The following is a 19,527-nucleotide window of genomic DNA, read 5'->3' as shown; positions in this document are numbered from 1 at the left end:
GAATATACAAAATAATGGGCCCCTCAAAACTACAACGGCCCTAGGCCCCCATAACGCCTAATATGGCCCTGTCTGTGTACCCAGGTACAAACGCTGAATGAGCAGGAGTGGCAGCGCATGCAGCAGGCGGGCGTGCTGGCCAGCGTCGCCCAGGCCTTCGAGAGCGAGACGGAGGCGTCCGACCAGGAAGACGACCGCGATACCATCTTTAGCTCGGCCGACCTCCTGTCGCCCAGCGGCCACTCGGATGCGCAGACGCTCGCTCTCATGCTGCAGGAGCAGCTCGACGCGATCAACAACGAGATCAGGTAGCACGGGCCCGCCGAGGCTGCCCGCACGCACACTCGCGCTCCCTCGCTCGCTCGCTCGCACACGCGTACGTGCATTGTACACGTGGCCCCCTCTGGTCAGAGCACCTGACCCGCATTTAAATCCCGGTTGGAGTTTGACTGAGAGCATGATCACTCAAGGGTGGATAAAATCAATCGTCATAATCAGACTTCATCCCGCCACTGCTGGATAAAGCCCCACGCCCCAAGTCTTTGTCTCCCCTTACAGTCTCGTGAAGCAATACATTCATCCATCGATCTTCTGCATGTGAACCAATCTTATCACCCCATCTCCATGGTTGTTGGCTTCTTGGGCATGCTCCCTCCTTTGGCTGCCAATCCGTCTTCAGTTTCGTCCAAGAGCCATCACCCCTTAGCAATACGTGCTGCCCAAGCCAACCTTTCTTAAGTGTCCCTACGATGTCTGTGGTATGCATGATTACTTTGATGCACCATGCTCGTCTTTCTGTCACTCAGTGTCATTCTGAGCATGGATTTCTCCCAAAATAAATGGGTACACCAACATTTGTTTTACTGTCAGGTCACGTGTGGTGAGGAAAAATGTGGGTACTTTGACATATTCCTAGATGTCTATCCAGTGTGGAATAGAAAGCCAGTCACCTCGAGGGGAGCTCTGTACATCTCCCTTCAGTAGAGGCCTTCTGCCAGTGGTGGCATGAGAATTGAATTACACGGCTGAACCTTTACCGTTTATTGCAAAGCAGGTCTCATACCAAAGGGCCTGCATACATCAGCTACAGATATATATATAGCTTGCATCAAATTTTCTCACCATGTATTTACATGTTTTGACATGTTATATCCACCATGCAATCTCATGCCCCCATAAAGCAAAAGCATCGGTCAAGATTCGGTGACATTTCACTGGCCCCTGCCGGGGAAAACATTCACGATTGCTTTCACTCACAAATCTGCAAGGAAGGGGGGGGGCCCTAATTGTGACATTTTCTCACAAATTGGAGCCAGGGAATAAATGCAACCCTGAATGCGGTTTCCTTGAATGATTTTCCCAGGAGTCGCTCGCCGAGGGATTTTCTTTTTCTCTCTCCCCAGAGGGGCCGAAGCTGCATGTGGGCAGTGTTCCATGTTGGTCAGAAAAATCTGTGTTTGTTTCTTTGACCTTTGTTTTATATAGATATGAGAAGACTGCCAAGAAGAATATGCCCTATATCCAAGAGTAGTTTTAAATTTAAAGGGCTGTTCAGTCACATCAATTTGTTTGCACGCTTCGTATAGCCTGCACAACTCTTCTTTTGTTAAATAAAAAATATTTCAAAAGCAAAGTGACATTGCTTCAGATAAGTTCATAAGTATAGTTTAATGTGCCTTCTAAAAACATGCATTTATAAAAAAAAAAATTACGGTTACGTATATTGATTGCTTAACGTTTCCTGCTACTGTAAGAGTGCAATGTGTAACAAAATGTTAGCTTTGCTTGCAGGCAGATGACAGCAGAGCAATCGCAGAGCATTGAGTGAAGGAGCTCTGTGATTCTACATGAACACCGATTACATCCCGGTTGTCTAAGGTGGTGGCAGCTTTGGCCATGATGACGTCTGAAAGTGTGTTATTCTGAACTGCTTTCACTAACCAGCATTTAAACTATAAACTCTGTAATATTCATAATTGTACATTATTTCAAGCCGGTCTGTGGTATCTCAGCTATGAATCATCTGTTCGTATTTTTGGGGTGTGAATTGGAAAGCAATGGTGACTCGCAGGCTATCAAAATGTAGACAAAGGCATGTTTGTAATTCATTATGATCACCACTGTGGCATGTGTTAAAGACATTACACTTAAAATAGATATTTCATTGTTGTTTTTTACAACATTTAAACATAGAGCAGCTGTGTTATGGTTGGCTTTACTGACATTTGCATCTTGCGAGACGCATCGATAAGGATTTTGCTTCGATCAGAGTGCAATATGTTGTTCCAGAGCTCTGTAAAGAATGCTGGCTCAAGCATGATTGAGGCTTGAAGATGGACATTCTGTTTTCACTTGTCTTGACGTAGCCATGTGTCAGTGCACACGTGACCATATGAAGTACAGCAGTGTTGGGAGCAGTAGTGTATTGTTTAGTACTCTGCGCTATTAACCCCGCGACCTGGGTTCATTCCTTGCACTCGGCTAACGTTGGTGACGAATGTCTGCAGAGGTTGTGGGCCTCCCATAATTTGACTCTGACATGAGTACCTGGTGCATTGGCAAGACAAAGGTGGCTGGGTGTGGTGCCACAGTGTACCCCCTCATGCACCATGCCGGCCTTCACAGGTGCTCGTGGAAAGAACTTGCCCCAACAGTCTATTCGAGGCTATACGGGGGATCTTTTTTCTTTCTAGGAAGTACATGAGCATTGAACTGATGGGCATGCAGGTGTATTTGAATACGAATGATTCTATTATCAATCGCTATTTAGTGTAAGCGCAGACGAGCATATGCCAAGGAAGCATTGTCAATATAATGAGGAAACCGAGCTCACGTTGGGTGGGGCACATGTGCAGGATGAAGAAGAGTACGTTGCTAAGACAGGCATTGGAGTGGTACCCAGAATGCACTGACCAGGGGGGAAGACCTTACGCCAGATAGTAGAATACTGCACAGTGACAGTGGAGCTTGGTGACCTCTCGACCTTGAACTGCTAATATATTTATTGACATAATTTAAATTGCACCAATTAATCATCTTATCGGCCATCATACCTCCCCAAGCCCACTTAATTTCTGAACAGTCTGCAATGGATTAGATCATGGCTGATGTTGATGAAGTGACAAAAAAAACCCAAGTGGTTTAAGCTTGTAGACGAAATAAGTCAAAACCTGTTGAACAGCGACTAAGAGGATTGTACGGATTGTTGTGATTTTGTGGAGCGAGTCGTAATGCATAGCCGGCGTAATCTCTTGCAGAGGAAACCCTGGATGGGGCTTCTTGCTGCTCACAAGCTGATAGGAATTTGTATCCTAATCCCACTGCAAGACATTGAGACTGCAGTGCTGATGTGCTTGCTAGTGGGAGGGAAATAATGGATTTGTCTTGTGGACATGGCAGCATTTTAAATCTGGCCAACCACAGTGCTGTGTCATTGCAGCAAAGCCATGTCAAAGTTCTTGATCTGCCTGGCATGGGTAACATGGGGTTAGATTGATGGTGCAGAAATTTACAAAGTTTGAACATATTAAATCATGTTAATACACCATTTGTGTAGAATTATGTTGGCATGATCTTGAAAATATATCTGATCCAGTTCATTTTGTTTCTGTCTTGGATACTGTCAAGAATTGACAATACCCTCTGCAAGAAGCATGTCACAGGGTTTCATCTTTTTATATACAGTATATATATACTGTATATAAAAGATGTTACTCTTTCCACAGGGCAACCACTGTTGATGTCTGACAAAGTAATAGTAATTTCATTTACCCTGGATGGACAATGCGCTGAGTTGACCCCCTGGCCGACATTTAAACACACCCACTGGCAGGCTGACATTGCACTCACTTAGCTTGCCAAGTGATACGGTATCAAGTGGTCAGGGAACTTACTTGCTGACAAACTGACATTTCACCTTTTGGCCAGACAAAAAAATAATGTACAACATCATTATAATTGAGTGAAATTCAAAACCAAACCAGTATATTTTAAAACCGTGCACGTTTTACACAGCGAAGCATGATTGCTCGTGTTGTATTAATTTTCCCGCAAACGTGCACCGAACGTTGCAGAGTGATGACGATCCCACGCGTTAATCATGCCGGGCATCTAACACCGGGGATCTGCGCTGATCCTCGAGAAATTATTAATGGGGCAATCCACCGAGCTGCCCATGAACCACTCGCATGCAGAGCAGCGTCAACCCTCGTCCGCAGCTGTGCCAAACGAGTTTTAGCCCTGATTTAGCGTGGAATCTGTGCAATCCCGAAGGAAAAGAAAATGTAAGCATCCGTGGAAGCGCTAACATTGTAAAATTGTGGAAAGCAATTTGAACAATCGTTGATATCTGGAATATAATTACCTAATTATTTTTGAAGTTATTCGCAATGCAAAATTTAGATTGTCATTTATGTACAGGTATTACTAGAAAATCTAACTGTTCTTTTGTGAAATGCAGTTCATTGTGTTCACTGAGTTTTACTGATGCCATTAAAAAAGCCATTTGTTCTGTTGTGCTGATGCTGTGCAAATAATGAATATGATTACACAAGCATTACAATCTAATGCATTATAGTGGCTGCATGTAAATACATGCATCCATATTAATTTTAAATAAAAAATTATTCTATTGGTGATTAAAGCTGTCAATGTCTACGTATCATCATAGATGTTGGCCCTTCAAAATGACAGATGTAATAGGAAAGCAATTGTTTTAATCCTGGTACATAAAGGGATTGAAATCTGTTTAGTACACAAAGCAAGGCCAAAGTAATCTTTTGACTCGGGCTCAAGTGCGTAGCTAACAGCTTAGTGCTCAACAAATTAACATTAAAATCAGCGCAGAATCCCCATTTTGCCACCAAGCAATTAGCAATCCCAACAGCCGGGTGGCAAAACGACACCGTTGGTACCGTCTCGTCTGGTGTAACATTTCTTCTTTCCATTTATAAGAAAATTGTGAATATACCAATCTTACGTATTCTGAGAGGGTCGTTTATGCCCCTGTTTTGGCTCCAGTGTAAATGCCAAGGTTGATTTGTGCGGATAGCATTGTGGACATTCAGACATGACTCATATTGTGTGGTGCAATCCACCATCCAAAGCTTTCACGGACATTGGAGATGGCCCTTTGTCTCTTCTCTGGAGCAGTGAGCGAGAGGGAGAGACACGGCAGAAGATTGTGACATTGTCAAAAACGGTATTTTGTAACGCGGCTCCTCGAAGTTCTATAAAATTAAATTAGGATATAATTATTGTTCTATGGTGTTTGATATCAATCAACGAATCAAACCTCAGGGAAACGTGTTTGATTTACATTTACATTGTAAGACCCCCCTCCCCCCGTCCTCCCAACAGTATCAATGGGTACACCAGTTATCAATCGACATAGTATCCCAACTCACTAACTAAATAACCAACAATTTTTTATTTCACCAGATGAGGCCCACTCGGCTATATAGCTCTTTTTTAGAAGTGACCTGGGCCACAAACGAGTGTACATTGATAGCTGCCAAATGCATGTTGATTCTACATGTTATCCTACGGCAGCATTGACGCTCTTCCCGAAACCATGTCGCGCGTTCCCCCAGGCTGATCCAGGAGGAGAAGGAGTCGACGGAGCAGCGCGCGGAGGAGATCGAGTCGCGCGTGGGCAGCGGGAGTCTCGACAGCCTGAGCCTGGCGCGGCTCCGCAACAGCGCGACGGCGGCGGCGGGGGGGACGTCGCTGCCCGTGTCGCTCACGGGGTCGTCGCTCGCCAGCTCCTCGCCGCCCGTCAGTGGCCGCTCCACGCCCAAGTTCACGCCGCGCAGCCCCGCGCGCGACGCAGACCGCGCGGGCGCCGGTGCCACCCTGGTACGCTCGTGCCGGTTCCACCCTGGTACGCTCGTACCAATGTCACCCTGGTACGCTCGTACCAATGTCACCCTGGTACGCTCGTACCAATGTCACCCTGGTACGCTCGTACCAATGTCACCCTGGTACGCTCGTACCAATGTCACCCTGGTACGCTCGTACCAATGTCACCCTGGTACGCTCGTACCAATGTCACCCTGGTACGCTCGTACCAATGTCACCCTGGTACGCTCGTACCAATGTCACCCTGGTACGCTCGTACCAATGTCACCCTGGTACGCTCGTACCAATGTCACCCTGGTACGCTCGTACCAATGTCACCCTGGTACGCTCGTACCAATGTCACCCTGGTACGCTCGTACCAATGTCACCCTGGTACGCTCGTACCAATGTCACCCTGGTACGCTCGTACCAATGTCACCCTGGTACGCTCGTACCAATGTCACCCTGGTACGCTCGTACCAATGTCACCCTGGTACGCTCGTACCAATGTCACCCTGGTACGCTCGTACCAATGTCACCCTGGTACGCTCGTACCAATGTCACCCTGGTACGCTCGTACCAATGTCACCCTGGTACGCTCGTACCAATGTCACCCTGGTACGCTCGTACCAATGTCACCCTGGTACGCTCGTACCAATGTCACCCTGGTACGCTCGTACCAATGTCACCCTGGTACGCTCGTACCAATGTCACCCTGGTACGCTCGTACCAATGTCACCCTGGTACGCTCGTACCAATGTCACCCTGGTACGCTCGTACCAATGTCACCCTGGTACGCTCGTACCAATGTCACCCTGGTACGCTCGTGCCGGTTCCACCCTGGTACGCTCGTACCAATGTCACCCTGGTACGCTCGTACCAATGTCACCCTGGTCCACTCGCACGCGAGCGTCGTGCTGTCTGCGTTGGGCGCCCCGCGTCGCCGGTCAGCGTTCACAATGTGGGGAACGTGCTCGCAACGCCGGTCTCGAGGGCTGCTGCGTCACCCGTGGTTCTTGTCGCAAACTGAGCTCTCGATTTCCGAATCGAACTCTCAGTCGAGGTGGTAAATGGGTAAAGGTGCAGTCCTGCAATTGCTTGTTCAGGCCACTATTTGTAGAAGGTCCTCCACTGGAGACCGCTCTAGAGATCCTCTCTTAGAGGGTATTTGGCCTGCTCTGCTACATTGGACAGACTCCTTGGAAGAGGTGAGAGTACCCAAACTTAACCCCACCGTACGTGTCCTGCCTGCCAATCAACTAATTGTGGAGTACCAATTTTTACTGATGGGTTAACAGAGGCAGGGAATATTTTAAAGAATAATGTCCATTTTTTTTTACTATCGCCTCCAACAGATGAAAGTGAACTAGAGACTCCTTGGTTAAGTGAAGTAAATACTTTGCTTAATTACACCGGGTGTAATGTTGCCCCCCCCCCTTCCTCGTGTGCCATGCCAGCCTTAATAGGTGCTCGCTAATGCTAGGCTACATGGGGGATCTTTGTTTTTTTATGGCTTTGTGCTGGCCTGTGCAGCGGTTAGCGCACTGCACAACGAACCCAGCGACCTCATTTTAATTTTCCTCTCATGACCAATAACAGTCGTGAATATTTTAACCAGTCCTGGGCCTTGCCAAGGTCGACTCAGCCTTAAATTAATTCCTGGGGTGGTGTGTAAACATCACCACTGGGGAGATAAAGACGGCCCAGCGTGGTGTTGACCACCCACCTATTTGTATGCTGTGCTGGCCTTTAAAGGTGCTCGCGAACAGCACTTCGCTGAACATTTTCTTAAAAGCTATGTGTAGGATCTTTGTCTTTGTATGGGACAGTGCAGGCCACAACACACCATCAACAAATAAGAGCTTTGTCTGTGTATGTGTGTGTGAGTGTCCGTGTGTGTAACTGTGTATATGGAACTTCTTTATCACTTGCACACAATACCCCACTCTCATTCCACTCGCAGCATGACTCAATTCTCATGTTTCACCGCACTCGCGCCTAGCCTAGCCCACACCGTTAGCTTAGCGGTTGTGTCAATAGAAGGCGAGCTCAGATGGAAATGCTGGCACTGCACCCGTGGCAGTGTGGCTCATTTAAAAATTAATGGTGTATTTTAAACATTCAATATAAAATAACCCTTAGCTCCCTCTGTATTGAGCTAATACACACACAGAGCCTCGCTTTTGATGGCTGCACGACAGAGTGAATCGGGCGTGTGAATGAATAATACAAGTACAGGGGGCAGCGCACGTGACTCTCCACGGTGAAGCGCACGTGGGTGGCTGAAAGGAAAACTGGAGTATTCGCAATTCTTTTTGAACGAAAAAAAAAACCTCACGTGCTGTGCACTCGCAACATTTGCTGGTAGGCCGATGTCTAATGCGGACGAATTGTTGTCGAGCATTATGACAGTATCGGCGGCAGGCTTTGTCAAGTTGGCCTGTTTGCTAGATGACCGCATGTGGGTGAGTGCTTTGAAGCGTTTGAATTCTAATGGCACGTCATGCATAGGCAATAGTTTCTAAACACGGGGCGAATATCATCATCACCACGATGCCATTTGATGCGCGGGGAGGCCTTTGGTCTCAGTCCAGCGCCGTTTCCGCTGTGGGCATCGTTCAACATGTACCCAGCCGGGTCGCTCAGCGGCAGCGAGAGCAGCTCGCAAATCCGAAAGTTTCCGAGTTCAAAGCCTGCTTTGGGGATTGACTTGGCGCCTTTCTCCGGAGTCGATAAAACAAGCACCAAGTTTGTGGGGGAAGCTTTTAAAGTGGTTGTCCTATGGGATAGCCTTGCCCCCACCAGAGGAATGGGGAATTTCCGCCACTTGCTCAGGGCTCTAAATAGATGGGCAACCGCCTCATTGCTCGTTTGTGCAAGAGATTACTTTGTCATGGGACCTCCTTTGCCAGTACCAAAATTTGAGAATCGGTTTTCCCCTTTTTCTGGCAACGAAACAGGTGTTAAGATGTTAAAACACCAAACTGAAACCTTTTTGTTGCCAGAAGAAAGGGGAAAACCTATTCTCATATTTTGGTACTGGCAAAGGAGGTCCCATGATGTAGCTGCTCACCCCGAGCTCTCATTACTCTGATAGTGCGTTGTCTTTGGGCTGTACGCCTTTTGGCGTCCTCTGGTCTAACACCGTTTTGAGACTAGGCTCAAAAGAAAGCTGTTTCTGGCGTGGACCAATCAGTTTCAAAGACAATGCATATATTATCAGAGTACGTTTTATGTTTGCATTCTGACCACAAGTATTGTGGTTTAATGCAGACATGATTCTTTGTAAAAGGTTTCAGTTTGGTGTTTTAACATCTTAACACCTGTTTTGTTGCCAGAAAAAAGGGAAAAACTATTCTCAAATTACTTTGTCTTTTTATTTTAGAAAAGCTACAGCAAATTATCAAAATAAATTCGAAACAGTAAACAGTCTTAACTGTCATTCGCCCAATAGCAGACATTGCAGCGTACTTGAATGAGTCATGCCGGAGCAGGTCATCAGTATTCTTTTAATCGGTGGGTCCCAGTCGGAATCCTGCGATTCCTTATGCAAGTTTTATAGTACCGATCAGTGCTCTTGCTTATGCGTAGGCTTTGTACTCTGCAAGGCGTGAGTGCAGGAGCACCGCATGGACATCAAGAGGCATGTGGATCACCTGGGGGTCAATTTCACTCGCCACTGAACCATGGGCTTGATGGCTCGACTGCAGTGGGCGGCAAAAGCCTTCGCAAAATTCAAGTTAAACACAACTAAATAAATACGTATTTTTTCCCTTTCCCCCCCCCCTACAATCCAACCATGGTCATGGGTTATCATTCTTCACTTGTGGCGCTGAGCAAATTGGCAGAAAATTCTACATTCCTATGCCAGGTCACCAGTTTATTGTTGAACAAAAATTCTCAAGGCAAAATAATAAGGCATGGCGGTTTTACATTACATAAATAATCAATTGATGGTAATTACATCAGAATCAGAATCTTCATTTAGACTGGAGGAGAAATCCAATGAGTTATGATGCAATTTTTCACAGATGTCCAGTATGGTCGGGTAAGCAATTTACAAAAAATAACAATCCCAAAAAAAACCCATGAAGAATATAGACCATTTTAAATGTATTTACGTGGTTTTGTGTTTGTCTAATGTGGGTTATCGTGCTGCTGGTAGGCACGTGTAGATGACGTGCAGAATGAGGGGGGGTTAGCACAATGGATGTAATGGTATGACAGGTGGGAAGGGCACCAAGGTTAGACGAGTACGCAGCGTGCCGGCTCTCCGTCGGGCGAACACGGCCCGAGTATAATTCTTCCTCTCATCGTAAGCATTTACTCTCGACGACGACGACAAAAAAATATTTAAATGAGTGCCCAAGATCATTGCCGAGAAATGAACCAACCGGAGCACCTCGTGACCCATGGCCGCCTCCTGTTGGGGGGGGGGGACAGGGGGGGCCTCGCTATTGACGACAATTACAAAATGCTGCGTTTCAGTCGGTGTTTTCTATTTCTCCCCCCCCCCCCCTGCTGCCCGCTTTCTATAAATGTAATTTTATCACGTGAATGTTTAACGCCGGTCCCTTTTGAAGACGGACGTGCATCAGCACCGGGTCACGTATTGCGAGGCGGTTTAATTGCCGCCGTAAAAACCTGATCAATTTTCATCTTGGGTCAAGACAGCGGGAGGGGGAGGGGAATAATGAATTACCACACATTAGCCTCTTGAATTGAGGAGTTTTTTTCCCTCCTGCCGTTACCACAATGCCGACCGCGATGATTACCGCTCATAATTAACCATTTTCACCTGTAATGCTCTGAACATGTGGATTTAATGAAATTAATATATGTGGTAGGCTTACTGGAAGGTCCCCTTCACACGCACATCATCATTAATTGCATGCATTCGTTAATCGCGTGTCCGTGCTCTTGTTAGGTGTGTTGCAAATGGTTTAGTGGTTTGCCGAGGCATTTAGAATATTTAAAATTGATGAGATAATGTAATGGGTGCTCTTTAATTACCTCAGAAAGTGTCACAAATTCTCAAAACTACGTTTTTTTTATCTGCGAGTCGGTTCGTCAATATACTTTATCTAATGAGGAGATTAAACGTTTTGTCTGTTGCATAACAGAACGCTTACACTTTAGATGTTTTTTTTTCTCTTCGTAATGTCAATCCTGCTCCAAAAAACGTTCTTAAATTGTCCACAAGAAAGTTATATCTCTCTTTCATTGTACGTGTTCAAAGTGGTAATTAAAAGAAAAGTTTACTTTCATAGGGTTTTATAATTGCTGATAATAGCGCGTGGTATTTTTAGAGAGTTTTGTATATTTGTTTTTGGTCAAGGAAATGCATTTTAGCAAAGGTGTTGATAATTACTACACATTCAACATCTTAAGTGTTCTACAAATATGTTATTTCAAACCGTACCTTTTCGTAAATGTATTTACTCAGCTTGTAAAAGTAATTATCAAGATACCTTGACGTCAAATATTTCTGGCTACATAGACAATAATGTTTAAATCAAGCGTGCAATATCGTGCGCTTTTGTGTAATACAGTATTTGCTTCCTTTAAAAACTCACATTGTGTCCTGCCATTGTGCCAACGTAGTTTTAATCATTCACCCCGTGACTCGTCGTGCGTTGTCATTCACTTTAGTGGCGACGAACAGTTTATGCTGAGGTTTTTTTTTTGCTTTATGCGTCTCCTCGATTAAGAACCCATTTGAAATTCAAAACGGTGGAGCTGCACACCTTGACAGTTTCGCCACGCTGTGCTCTAAAGCCAAAGGCCCCATCTCCGCTGCTCCGTTTCCGTTGCGTATGCTCTGTGCCAGCATGCCCTCTAATCCCTGGCACTCAATACGTAAATAACTTGCGAATGGAAACAAGCAATGCCATCTCATACTGGGCTCGCAAAATGTAACTCTTTCATTGATGTCCCACACATTTAAGGTACACATGGATACCATATTTCCAAAGACGCCATTAGTGCGGGCCACTTATTCCTGAACCAAAACGAATGTTCATTGTTTTTGTGTAAAACATAGCCCTCACGTTTCCTAGCTCAGCATTGTGAACATAACGTGCATTGAACAGTGAATTCTCGTGTCAAAGAAATATCAATGATGAAACTCGTCGCTTGGAACAAGGGAACCTCATGTGGCGCATGACGTTGCTTTTGGCTGATGTTCCTTCATTTAACATTGTTTCACAAAAATCTAACGGGTTTCTTCTCTCACAGGAGTTGTCGTATCTGGAGATGTTATGTCCGTTGATCCCCCACAACACCATCGTTTGCTCTGCTCATGGCCGCTGTCTCGTGACATGTGCGTGCGCGTTGTGTGTGTGCGTCTCATTCCTGTGTGTAGCCCACCATCCAGTCCGAGTCTTCTCCCCAGCCTGCAGTGACCTCATCCTCTTCAGTCTTTCAGTTTCCATCATCTGTGCCTGCAGCTGTCAATGCTCCCTCCCCCCCCAGTCTTCCCTCCACCGCTGTTCCATCGCAGGTATTTCCATGCAGCTTTGCTTTATGTACCTGTTAGGCATTCTCATTTTCCACTGGTGGTTGGAGTGGGTGAGTTGAGGAGCGTTTTTAAAAGGACGCATGCGTCATGGGCGCTTTTCATTTGTAACCATGGTGCAGAAAAGCCTATTGCCTATCACCATGTTTGTATTACTGTTATCATCCACTGGCAACATTGCAGAACTGGTCATAGATATTCTATAGATCATGCAAGGTAATCCATTGGTGCTAAGATTTCGAGCGCTTAAAACACAAATGGAATCTTTCAAATTCAATCCTGGCCTCGATTCACTTGTTATACCTTTGAGGTCAATAAAATTAGGAGCGCTTTACACATTCATTCTAGATTTGAACATGTCGTAAAAAGTGAGTGTCAAACGGACGGGTCTGGCTCCTGCCATGGTAACGTTGAATTTCCACCACTGACTCGGCGCTGCTGTTGGAGACGAGGTGCCACCAGACTGCTCACTTGAGGAGGGAGTCTCTCTGATTTTGACTCGACGTTCAAATGAAAGTGACACGCCCGCTATGATGAACCGCATCCTTATCTGCCGAACGCTCGCCTGGCATTGCACGTCAGGCGTGGGAATTTGACATGCATCCAGACATCCAGGCCACTTTTGTGACCCGGAAAAAGAGGGCCCCAGCCAGCGCATGCATCCCGGTGCCGCGCCGCTCTCACTCGTCTCGAGCGGTGATGCGGCAGCGCGCTCGCCGCTGGCTGCAGAGGTTCACAGTTCGAATCTAGCGACTGCCCTGATTAATACTGTGTAAAAACCATAATGATACTACGTGCCGTCTGCTCTGCTTCGCAGTGAATGTTAAAGTTCCCTGGACTTAATTTGCAAAGAGGAGACCGTTGTATTGCTAGTGGCATGGTCAAAGTTTGGCAAGTATGAAAATTACCCGCAAACTAATTAACTGGAGACTGTACATGCAATCATTGTTGGCAGACATGCCCCAGGTCGCTCTTGAAAATGAGACTGTCCTGGCCTCTTGATTTCCTACCAGGTTCAACAAAACTTGAAACGTCTCCCCCCTCCCCCCCCCCATTGTATAAGTCCTCACGCATCGGGATTCGGTATTCATTGGGTGAAGAAACTTTAGCGAGTGCTTTATGGCCCCCGAGTTTCCTTCTTCTTCACTTGCCCCACACATAAACTCTCGTTGCCGGCAGACCTTGACACTGCGCAGACGTCGCTGGCAGGGAGATAAACGCAACGTCTTGTATTTTATTTTAACACCTTTCAGCTTGCTTGGCTTCTGTGGCTGCCGCCGCCGCCGCTGCCTTGTTTGCAATGACATTTATCGGAATTATGCAATTAAAACGGCGATTTTACCCCGAGGGCAGCCACTGTGCATGAATAAAATAGTTACATTTGAGTAAGCTTCATGTTAATAGTGGCTTTTTTGTTTTTACCTTTATTGAGTTGAACATTCCCTTCACTTGAGCTTTTCTTCATAAATAGGTGCAGTTTTAGCAAAGCCGTGTTTTGGTATTTGCAGCATACATGTGCTATCACAACTACTTCCACGAACCAGGCAACACATTGTTTGACGTCATATGACACGTGTTTCATGGTTGTATGACTATTAATTTTCTATATAGGAAGATTATGTTTGTTATGAGTAGTAGTTGTTTTCCCAGTTGCTATGTATAGTACAACCCCAAACGTCCAACACGCAAAGTAGCCAGCATGAAATGTCACCATTGAATAGATACGCTGATGCATTTCTTATTGCATTTATTACAATTTTAAGAAGTTGTGAAAGGAGATCATGGGATGGAATTCCAAATTTATGCAATAAGGAGAGAAACAGAAAGAGAAGTTATCGGAATTCTGTGAAGTGGTCAGTGTGATAATCACAATTTAATGTTCCATTCCCATAGTTGACACACAGTGTTTGTGAATAATTACCAATTCCGGACATCTGCTGCCGTGTGCACCTTAAAGAAACCATTAGTTTGCAATTAAATTGTAAATGATAAAAATTAAAAATTAAATGTATCACCAATCACCCCAAGTTTCTTAAGAACACCTGAGCAAACACATTTGTTCATCTTATTTCACGTTTAACAGTTAATTGACATATATTACAATGAAGAAATGATAAAAAGCACATTCATCATGGAGCATTTTAAGTGTGCGCACCATATCAGTAAATCCTAAATTAGAAACTGCCATTTGTAGGAGTTTGTAAATGATTTGTGCAAAAAGTTCCATTACGATTTTTTTAATCCTTTATATTAAGTTCGCGTGCTTGCTTGCGTGCTTGCTTGCTTGCTTAGGACCGTGCAAATCTTTCGGTCGTTTTTTAACCCACTTCCCGTGATCCAATCGAGCTGACATTTTCCACACAGACTCGTTGTGCCAGACAATTATTGTTCGTGAAAAAAAATTCCCAAAATTTTACACTTTTTAGGCAAAAAAAATGTATTTTACATATATTCAAATAGAACGCATTCATGGCTTTGGCTGAACGTCAGAGTGTAAGAGCCCAGAGCGTAACCCCTCCACAGGCCGTGGCGGAGTAGCGCAGTTGGTAGCGCCCTCGCTTCCCATGCCAAAGGTCGCGGGATCGATCCCCGCGTCCTCCACAGGCGAATATATTTTTAAATCCTTTATATTAAGTTCGCTGCCACGCATATAAAGGATTTATAGTGAAAAACTTTGTTTTTACGGGTTATACTTATTTATAAACCTAATTAGTTTGCACACATTAATTATTGAGAGACATCCCATCCTCTCAAGAAGACAAATGTAAAAAAAAACACAAAATTCGAATTTAATATATTTACACTGGAACCAATTCCTCATTGGCAAATGAGTGTCGTTATTTAACGTTTACCACCAGATGCTCCAATTCCATTCCGTTTAGTTACAATTCGCTAAAAAAATTGTCCACAATATTGATTTAATTATGATTAGTTGCTAAATACATTTTCTCTTAAATGTTTTGAAAAATGTATTGTGAAGGGTTTTAATATCAGTTTTAACCCCATTCAAATATGTAAAACTCCCTCTAAATGATCTGTGATGTGTAATTGAAAGTTAATCATCCTCAGGACAATTATACTTTCCACATGTTTAATTTTCATTCTGGAATGCGTATTTTTGAGCATTTAAAATGTTTGTATTTTTTACTGCATCTAAATGCTTATAAGTGTAATGACTTGAATTAAATTTGCTAATTTAAAACATATTTTAATTTGTAAAACAAGATATCTGTACATGTTACGAGAGCCTTTCTTGTCACTAAAAGTTGAGTATATTTTAATGAGCTGGGGACAAAACGTCACGATAACTTTGGCTGTCAATTTAAATTAGGTGTTTCTTTAGTTGAAAGGGTGTACAGTTGTCGACACAGTCTCACGGTGGTCGTAAAAATTCAAATCACCTCTGTGCCTTCAGAAGGTGTTCTCAACAAGCTCAAAACAAATTATTTTCGAATTATTCGCAGATAGGCGACACGGTGTGTGCCCTGTCAAACGTGAATGCGCCTGAGTGATATATTTCCATAACTGGGGGAGAGAATGTGAAAAAATATTTGTATGCGACCGCTGTTGATTCATCACATTGTTACATTTTTACGGCATTCCGTACGCTTGTGCTGATGATGAATGTATTTTGCAGCAAACAAAATGACTTTGAGAAATACGAAGATAAAAAGAATTTCACAGTAAAATGCACGAAGACAAAATTGAAGGAAAGTAAGAATGAAAACCGATTTAAACTATGATACGAACAAACTTTGAGCCCAACAAAATATGGTTTTCACCACTCCAACAGTTAGCCATTTCATTCCAAACATCTACCTTTACAAGGGCTGAAAAAAAATGTCTATCTTTTTCAAACTGAATATTTCCATTTAAAAGTGAAAATGTTCCAGATAGCATTGAAATGTTTCTACTCCCAAGTTGCTAAAAAATATAATATTCTGTGGGCTTGACAGATTAAAACTGCCGTACAAACTTTCACTTACCAATCCTCTTTTCCATAGAGCACGAGAATTCTCTTCGGATTATTTAAGTATTTTCACTTGCAGTGGTAATGTTAAATCCATCATTAATATATTTAATATACCCTAAAGGCTGCTGTTTGAAATTTTACTGCGTTAGCTCCAGCCTCCCGGGCAGTTGCATAGCATTGTCTCACTTGGATTGCGTCTGAGGGGCCTACGCATATGAATCTATTTTAATTCTAGGGAAAGAGAAAAAAAAAATCTAACTAATTACAAAAATAAACACAGCATGCAGGTAGTCACACCACTAACAAAGGCAGCTATGCCCAGTTTGACTTGCTATGTTCACCTTATCTCTGTGGCCCAGCGCTCTGGCCCTTCGTGACTCATTTCTAAGCCGTCCCCAGGGATCACGGATGCCTTGCATTACCTCAGCAGTGCCTGACAGCTCAGTAATGTACCTTCACGACTGGCCTGTTTTATTGCTTATTGTTTTCTGTTCTCCCCTTTTCCGTTCGCTCACTTGTCTCTGCCAAGCGAGTGATTTAACGAAGTGTCACGGGGAAAAAGGTAGCACGCCCAGCGCTCAAACGGTTGCCCGTGTTGTGTCGCTGCCTCCATTTGAAACCTGGCTGCTACTGCTGCCAGTGCCGGAGTCGCTGTATATTTGGCTGACGCGTGCCAACAGGGCGATGATAAAGCTGGAATACGTTAACAAAAAATGTACCCTCTACTCAAATTAATCCCTTTTGTGTTTCTTGATTTTTTATTATATTCCCTACTCGCGTTATATCAATTTTCTCTTTAAAATGAATAGAGCGGAAAAAAAATCTATGAAATGCAAAATATGCTTTTGAAACTCATCAGGAAACTGTACGATTTCTATCTCTGTGGAGCACAATATAGTTAGTTGCATCTTTGGGCCGTCATAAATTTGAGCGTTGTGTGATATTAATGCAAGGGGTTTATGTGGAATGAAAAAGAGTAGGATAATAGGACAGAATGGAGATGCATAAAGCCTTTTTATATAGGCAAGAGGAACCCGTTCTTTTGTTGGCACACAGCATACTATCCCCTCAATGATTGACAGCTGTTACCAGAACTTTATGAAAGTGCTTATGTCAACTGGCTTACATTTTGTTTAGGTTTTGTGTAGCCTTGCAAATGTGTGCATTAACATTCACCAGGAGCCGGTGACGAGTGACAGTTTCCAAATTGAAATTATTTGCCTGTAGATAGCTCCATTCTAAGATTGAGGTCAATTGTGTTATGATATTCGGCAATAGTTCCACGTGCAGCTTAGAGAAGTCATGTTTAAAGTTGGGACAATGCACTCCACACCAAATAGAAAATTTCTAGATGAATATTTCAAAATGAAACATTCCCAAATTTACATTTCTATCAGGGCCCCATGGTGTCGACAGAAATGCAGTCTCCAACTATCATCCGCTCAAAATGTTTGGGCCCTCTAGCGCTCTGTATAAAGAGGGACCATTTCCAGACAAGTTGCCTATCGTATATGTTTTCTTCGTTAGGGCAAAGTTATTGACAAATGTGTTGCGTTTTTGTCATCTGTGCTTGCGCCTCACCGCCAAAGCAGTATCAAAATCATTTTCTATAATTTTACCCATGTGAGGGATGCTCATAGTCACAGCCTCGCATCTAATACTCCGACCCTCTGTCCATCCATCCCTCAATCTCTCCCCCGCCGCACCCCTCCCCCACCACGCTAGCCGGCCGGCTCGCGGGACGATGCGCGGGAGGACAAAGCCACGATAAAGTGCGAGACGTCTCCGCCGCAGACGCCGCGGTCTGCCCGCCTCGACCGCGTGTCGCAAGCTCTGCACTCGGCCAGCCAAGAGGACATCCGAGGGTAAAGGGCAGCGCCATTAGAAACCCCTCCGAATGCGCCGGCGCTGTGTTGCAGTGGCGCTTTTGTTTAGGCCGAGGAGGGCATGCAGGCGCTGGTCATCCGCAAGGTGCCCGCTCGGAGTAGGGTTATCCGTTTTGCTGACGGAGGCAAATCGCACTGTCCTGTTGAATTATAGTCCGAACCGTGTCTGCGTGGGAGTGACAGAGCACGGAGCGGACGGTGATCTTCTCCGCCAGCGTACTTGCCTCCGCATCATTAAAACGCATGGAAGCACCCGGCAACCATTCACATTCCACCGTGATTCCCTTTTACCGTGAGGATGCCATTGGGGTTTGCGTTTGAATGTCTTCCCGTTAGCCAACTGACACAATTGCAATGCTTGGGAGACGAATGTTGAATGGGAAACATTAAACCACTAACGAGCGTAAATGGGGCAGACGTGCGGTGGTGGTCGGATGGGGTTTGAGATCACGTTTATATTTTCCCTTTGCCGTGTGCCCGGAACGTGATTTGCTGTGAGCAGGTCGTCTGGCTTGCAGGACGGAGCCAGCAACCCAAGCTCCAGCAATAGCAGCCAGGACTCCCTGCACAAGGCTAAAAAGAAGGGCATTAAGTCGTCCTTTGGCCGCTTGTTTGGAAAGAAGGAAAAAGGGCGACCTCTCACACCCAGCAAGGAGCTGGCATCACCTGGCCAAGGTGGGCAGAGCTGCTCCTTTATCTTATGGCTGTCCATTGTTTTGGACAAATGCTCTGTCTCTTCCTTTTATGGGCCATCAACTCAACGGCGGGTCTCTGGGGGTCTTGGTTATAAAAGCCTGTGGAACATTTGCGCCGGTCTTGAGGCTTACGTTTATGTGGTCGAATGTGGTTTTTATTGGCACGTGCAAAGAAGGATGCTAAACATTTTAAAATTTAGTTTTGAGATTGTAACATGTTCTGTTGTTGAGCCGTTCGTCTGCACTGTTTACACACGTGTGTTATTTAACATGGCTACATATTTGGCTATTATGTTTTGATGTTTAAAATATAAAATACTAAAACTGCATTGATATATAGAACATAAGAGAGAACCCTGTCGTAGTTGTAATTTTGTGTCGTGGTCATAAAAATTATACTGCAATACAATTATTTGCCATATTGTGGTAAAATCTATTCGTGTAATGTCATGGTAAATTGTGGGTGAGCGACACAACCCTCGTAATTTTCTGGCTCACTCCAAAGCACGATTAACCCGTTCCAATTCAGTTCGTTTCATTGCCTCCTGACCAAGATCCATCAGGAATCCCCACTTTATGACTCATGACTGGACACATTTCCAGCTTTAGGGTATTGTG

The 19,527-nt window shown here is 44.6% G+C and overlaps 1 protein-coding gene across 14 annotated transcripts in view; it reads left to right on the top strand.

Annotated features, from left to right (window-relative positions):
* The window catches only part of PPFIA2 (PPFI scaffold protein A2), a 350,657-nt gene that overhangs the window by 267,323 nt on the left and 63,807 nt on the right, over window positions 1-19,527 (top strand). For 8 of the 14 annotated variants that reach the window (XM_078858947.1, XM_078858940.1, XM_078858942.1 and 5 more), the window contains 5 exons: window positions 85-308; window positions 5,592-5,856; window positions 12,203-12,340; window positions 18,054-18,193; window positions 18,717-18,889. In XM_078858947.1, the coding sequence (XP_078715073.1) occupies window positions 85-308; window positions 5,592-5,856; window positions 12,203-12,340; window positions 18,054-18,193; window positions 18,717-18,889 (940 nt within the window). The remainder of the gene's footprint in view (window positions 1-84; window positions 309-5,591; window positions 5,857-12,202; window positions 12,341-18,053; window positions 18,194-18,716; window positions 18,890-19,527) is intronic. The other 6 variants (XM_078858949.1, XM_078858948.1, XM_078858941.1 and 3 more) reach the window with 2 other exon arrangements.

Source organism: Lampetra fluviatilis, chromosome 8, assembly GCF_964198595.1.
Source record: "Lampetra fluviatilis chromosome 8, kcLamFluv1.1, whole genome shotgun sequence".
NCBI classification, from domain to species: domain Eukaryota; kingdom Metazoa; phylum Chordata; class Hyperoartia; order Petromyzontiformes; family Petromyzontidae; genus Lampetra; species Lampetra fluviatilis.
Note: the sequence above shows the minus strand (reverse complement) of the source record. Positions and strands in the feature narration are given on the sequence as shown.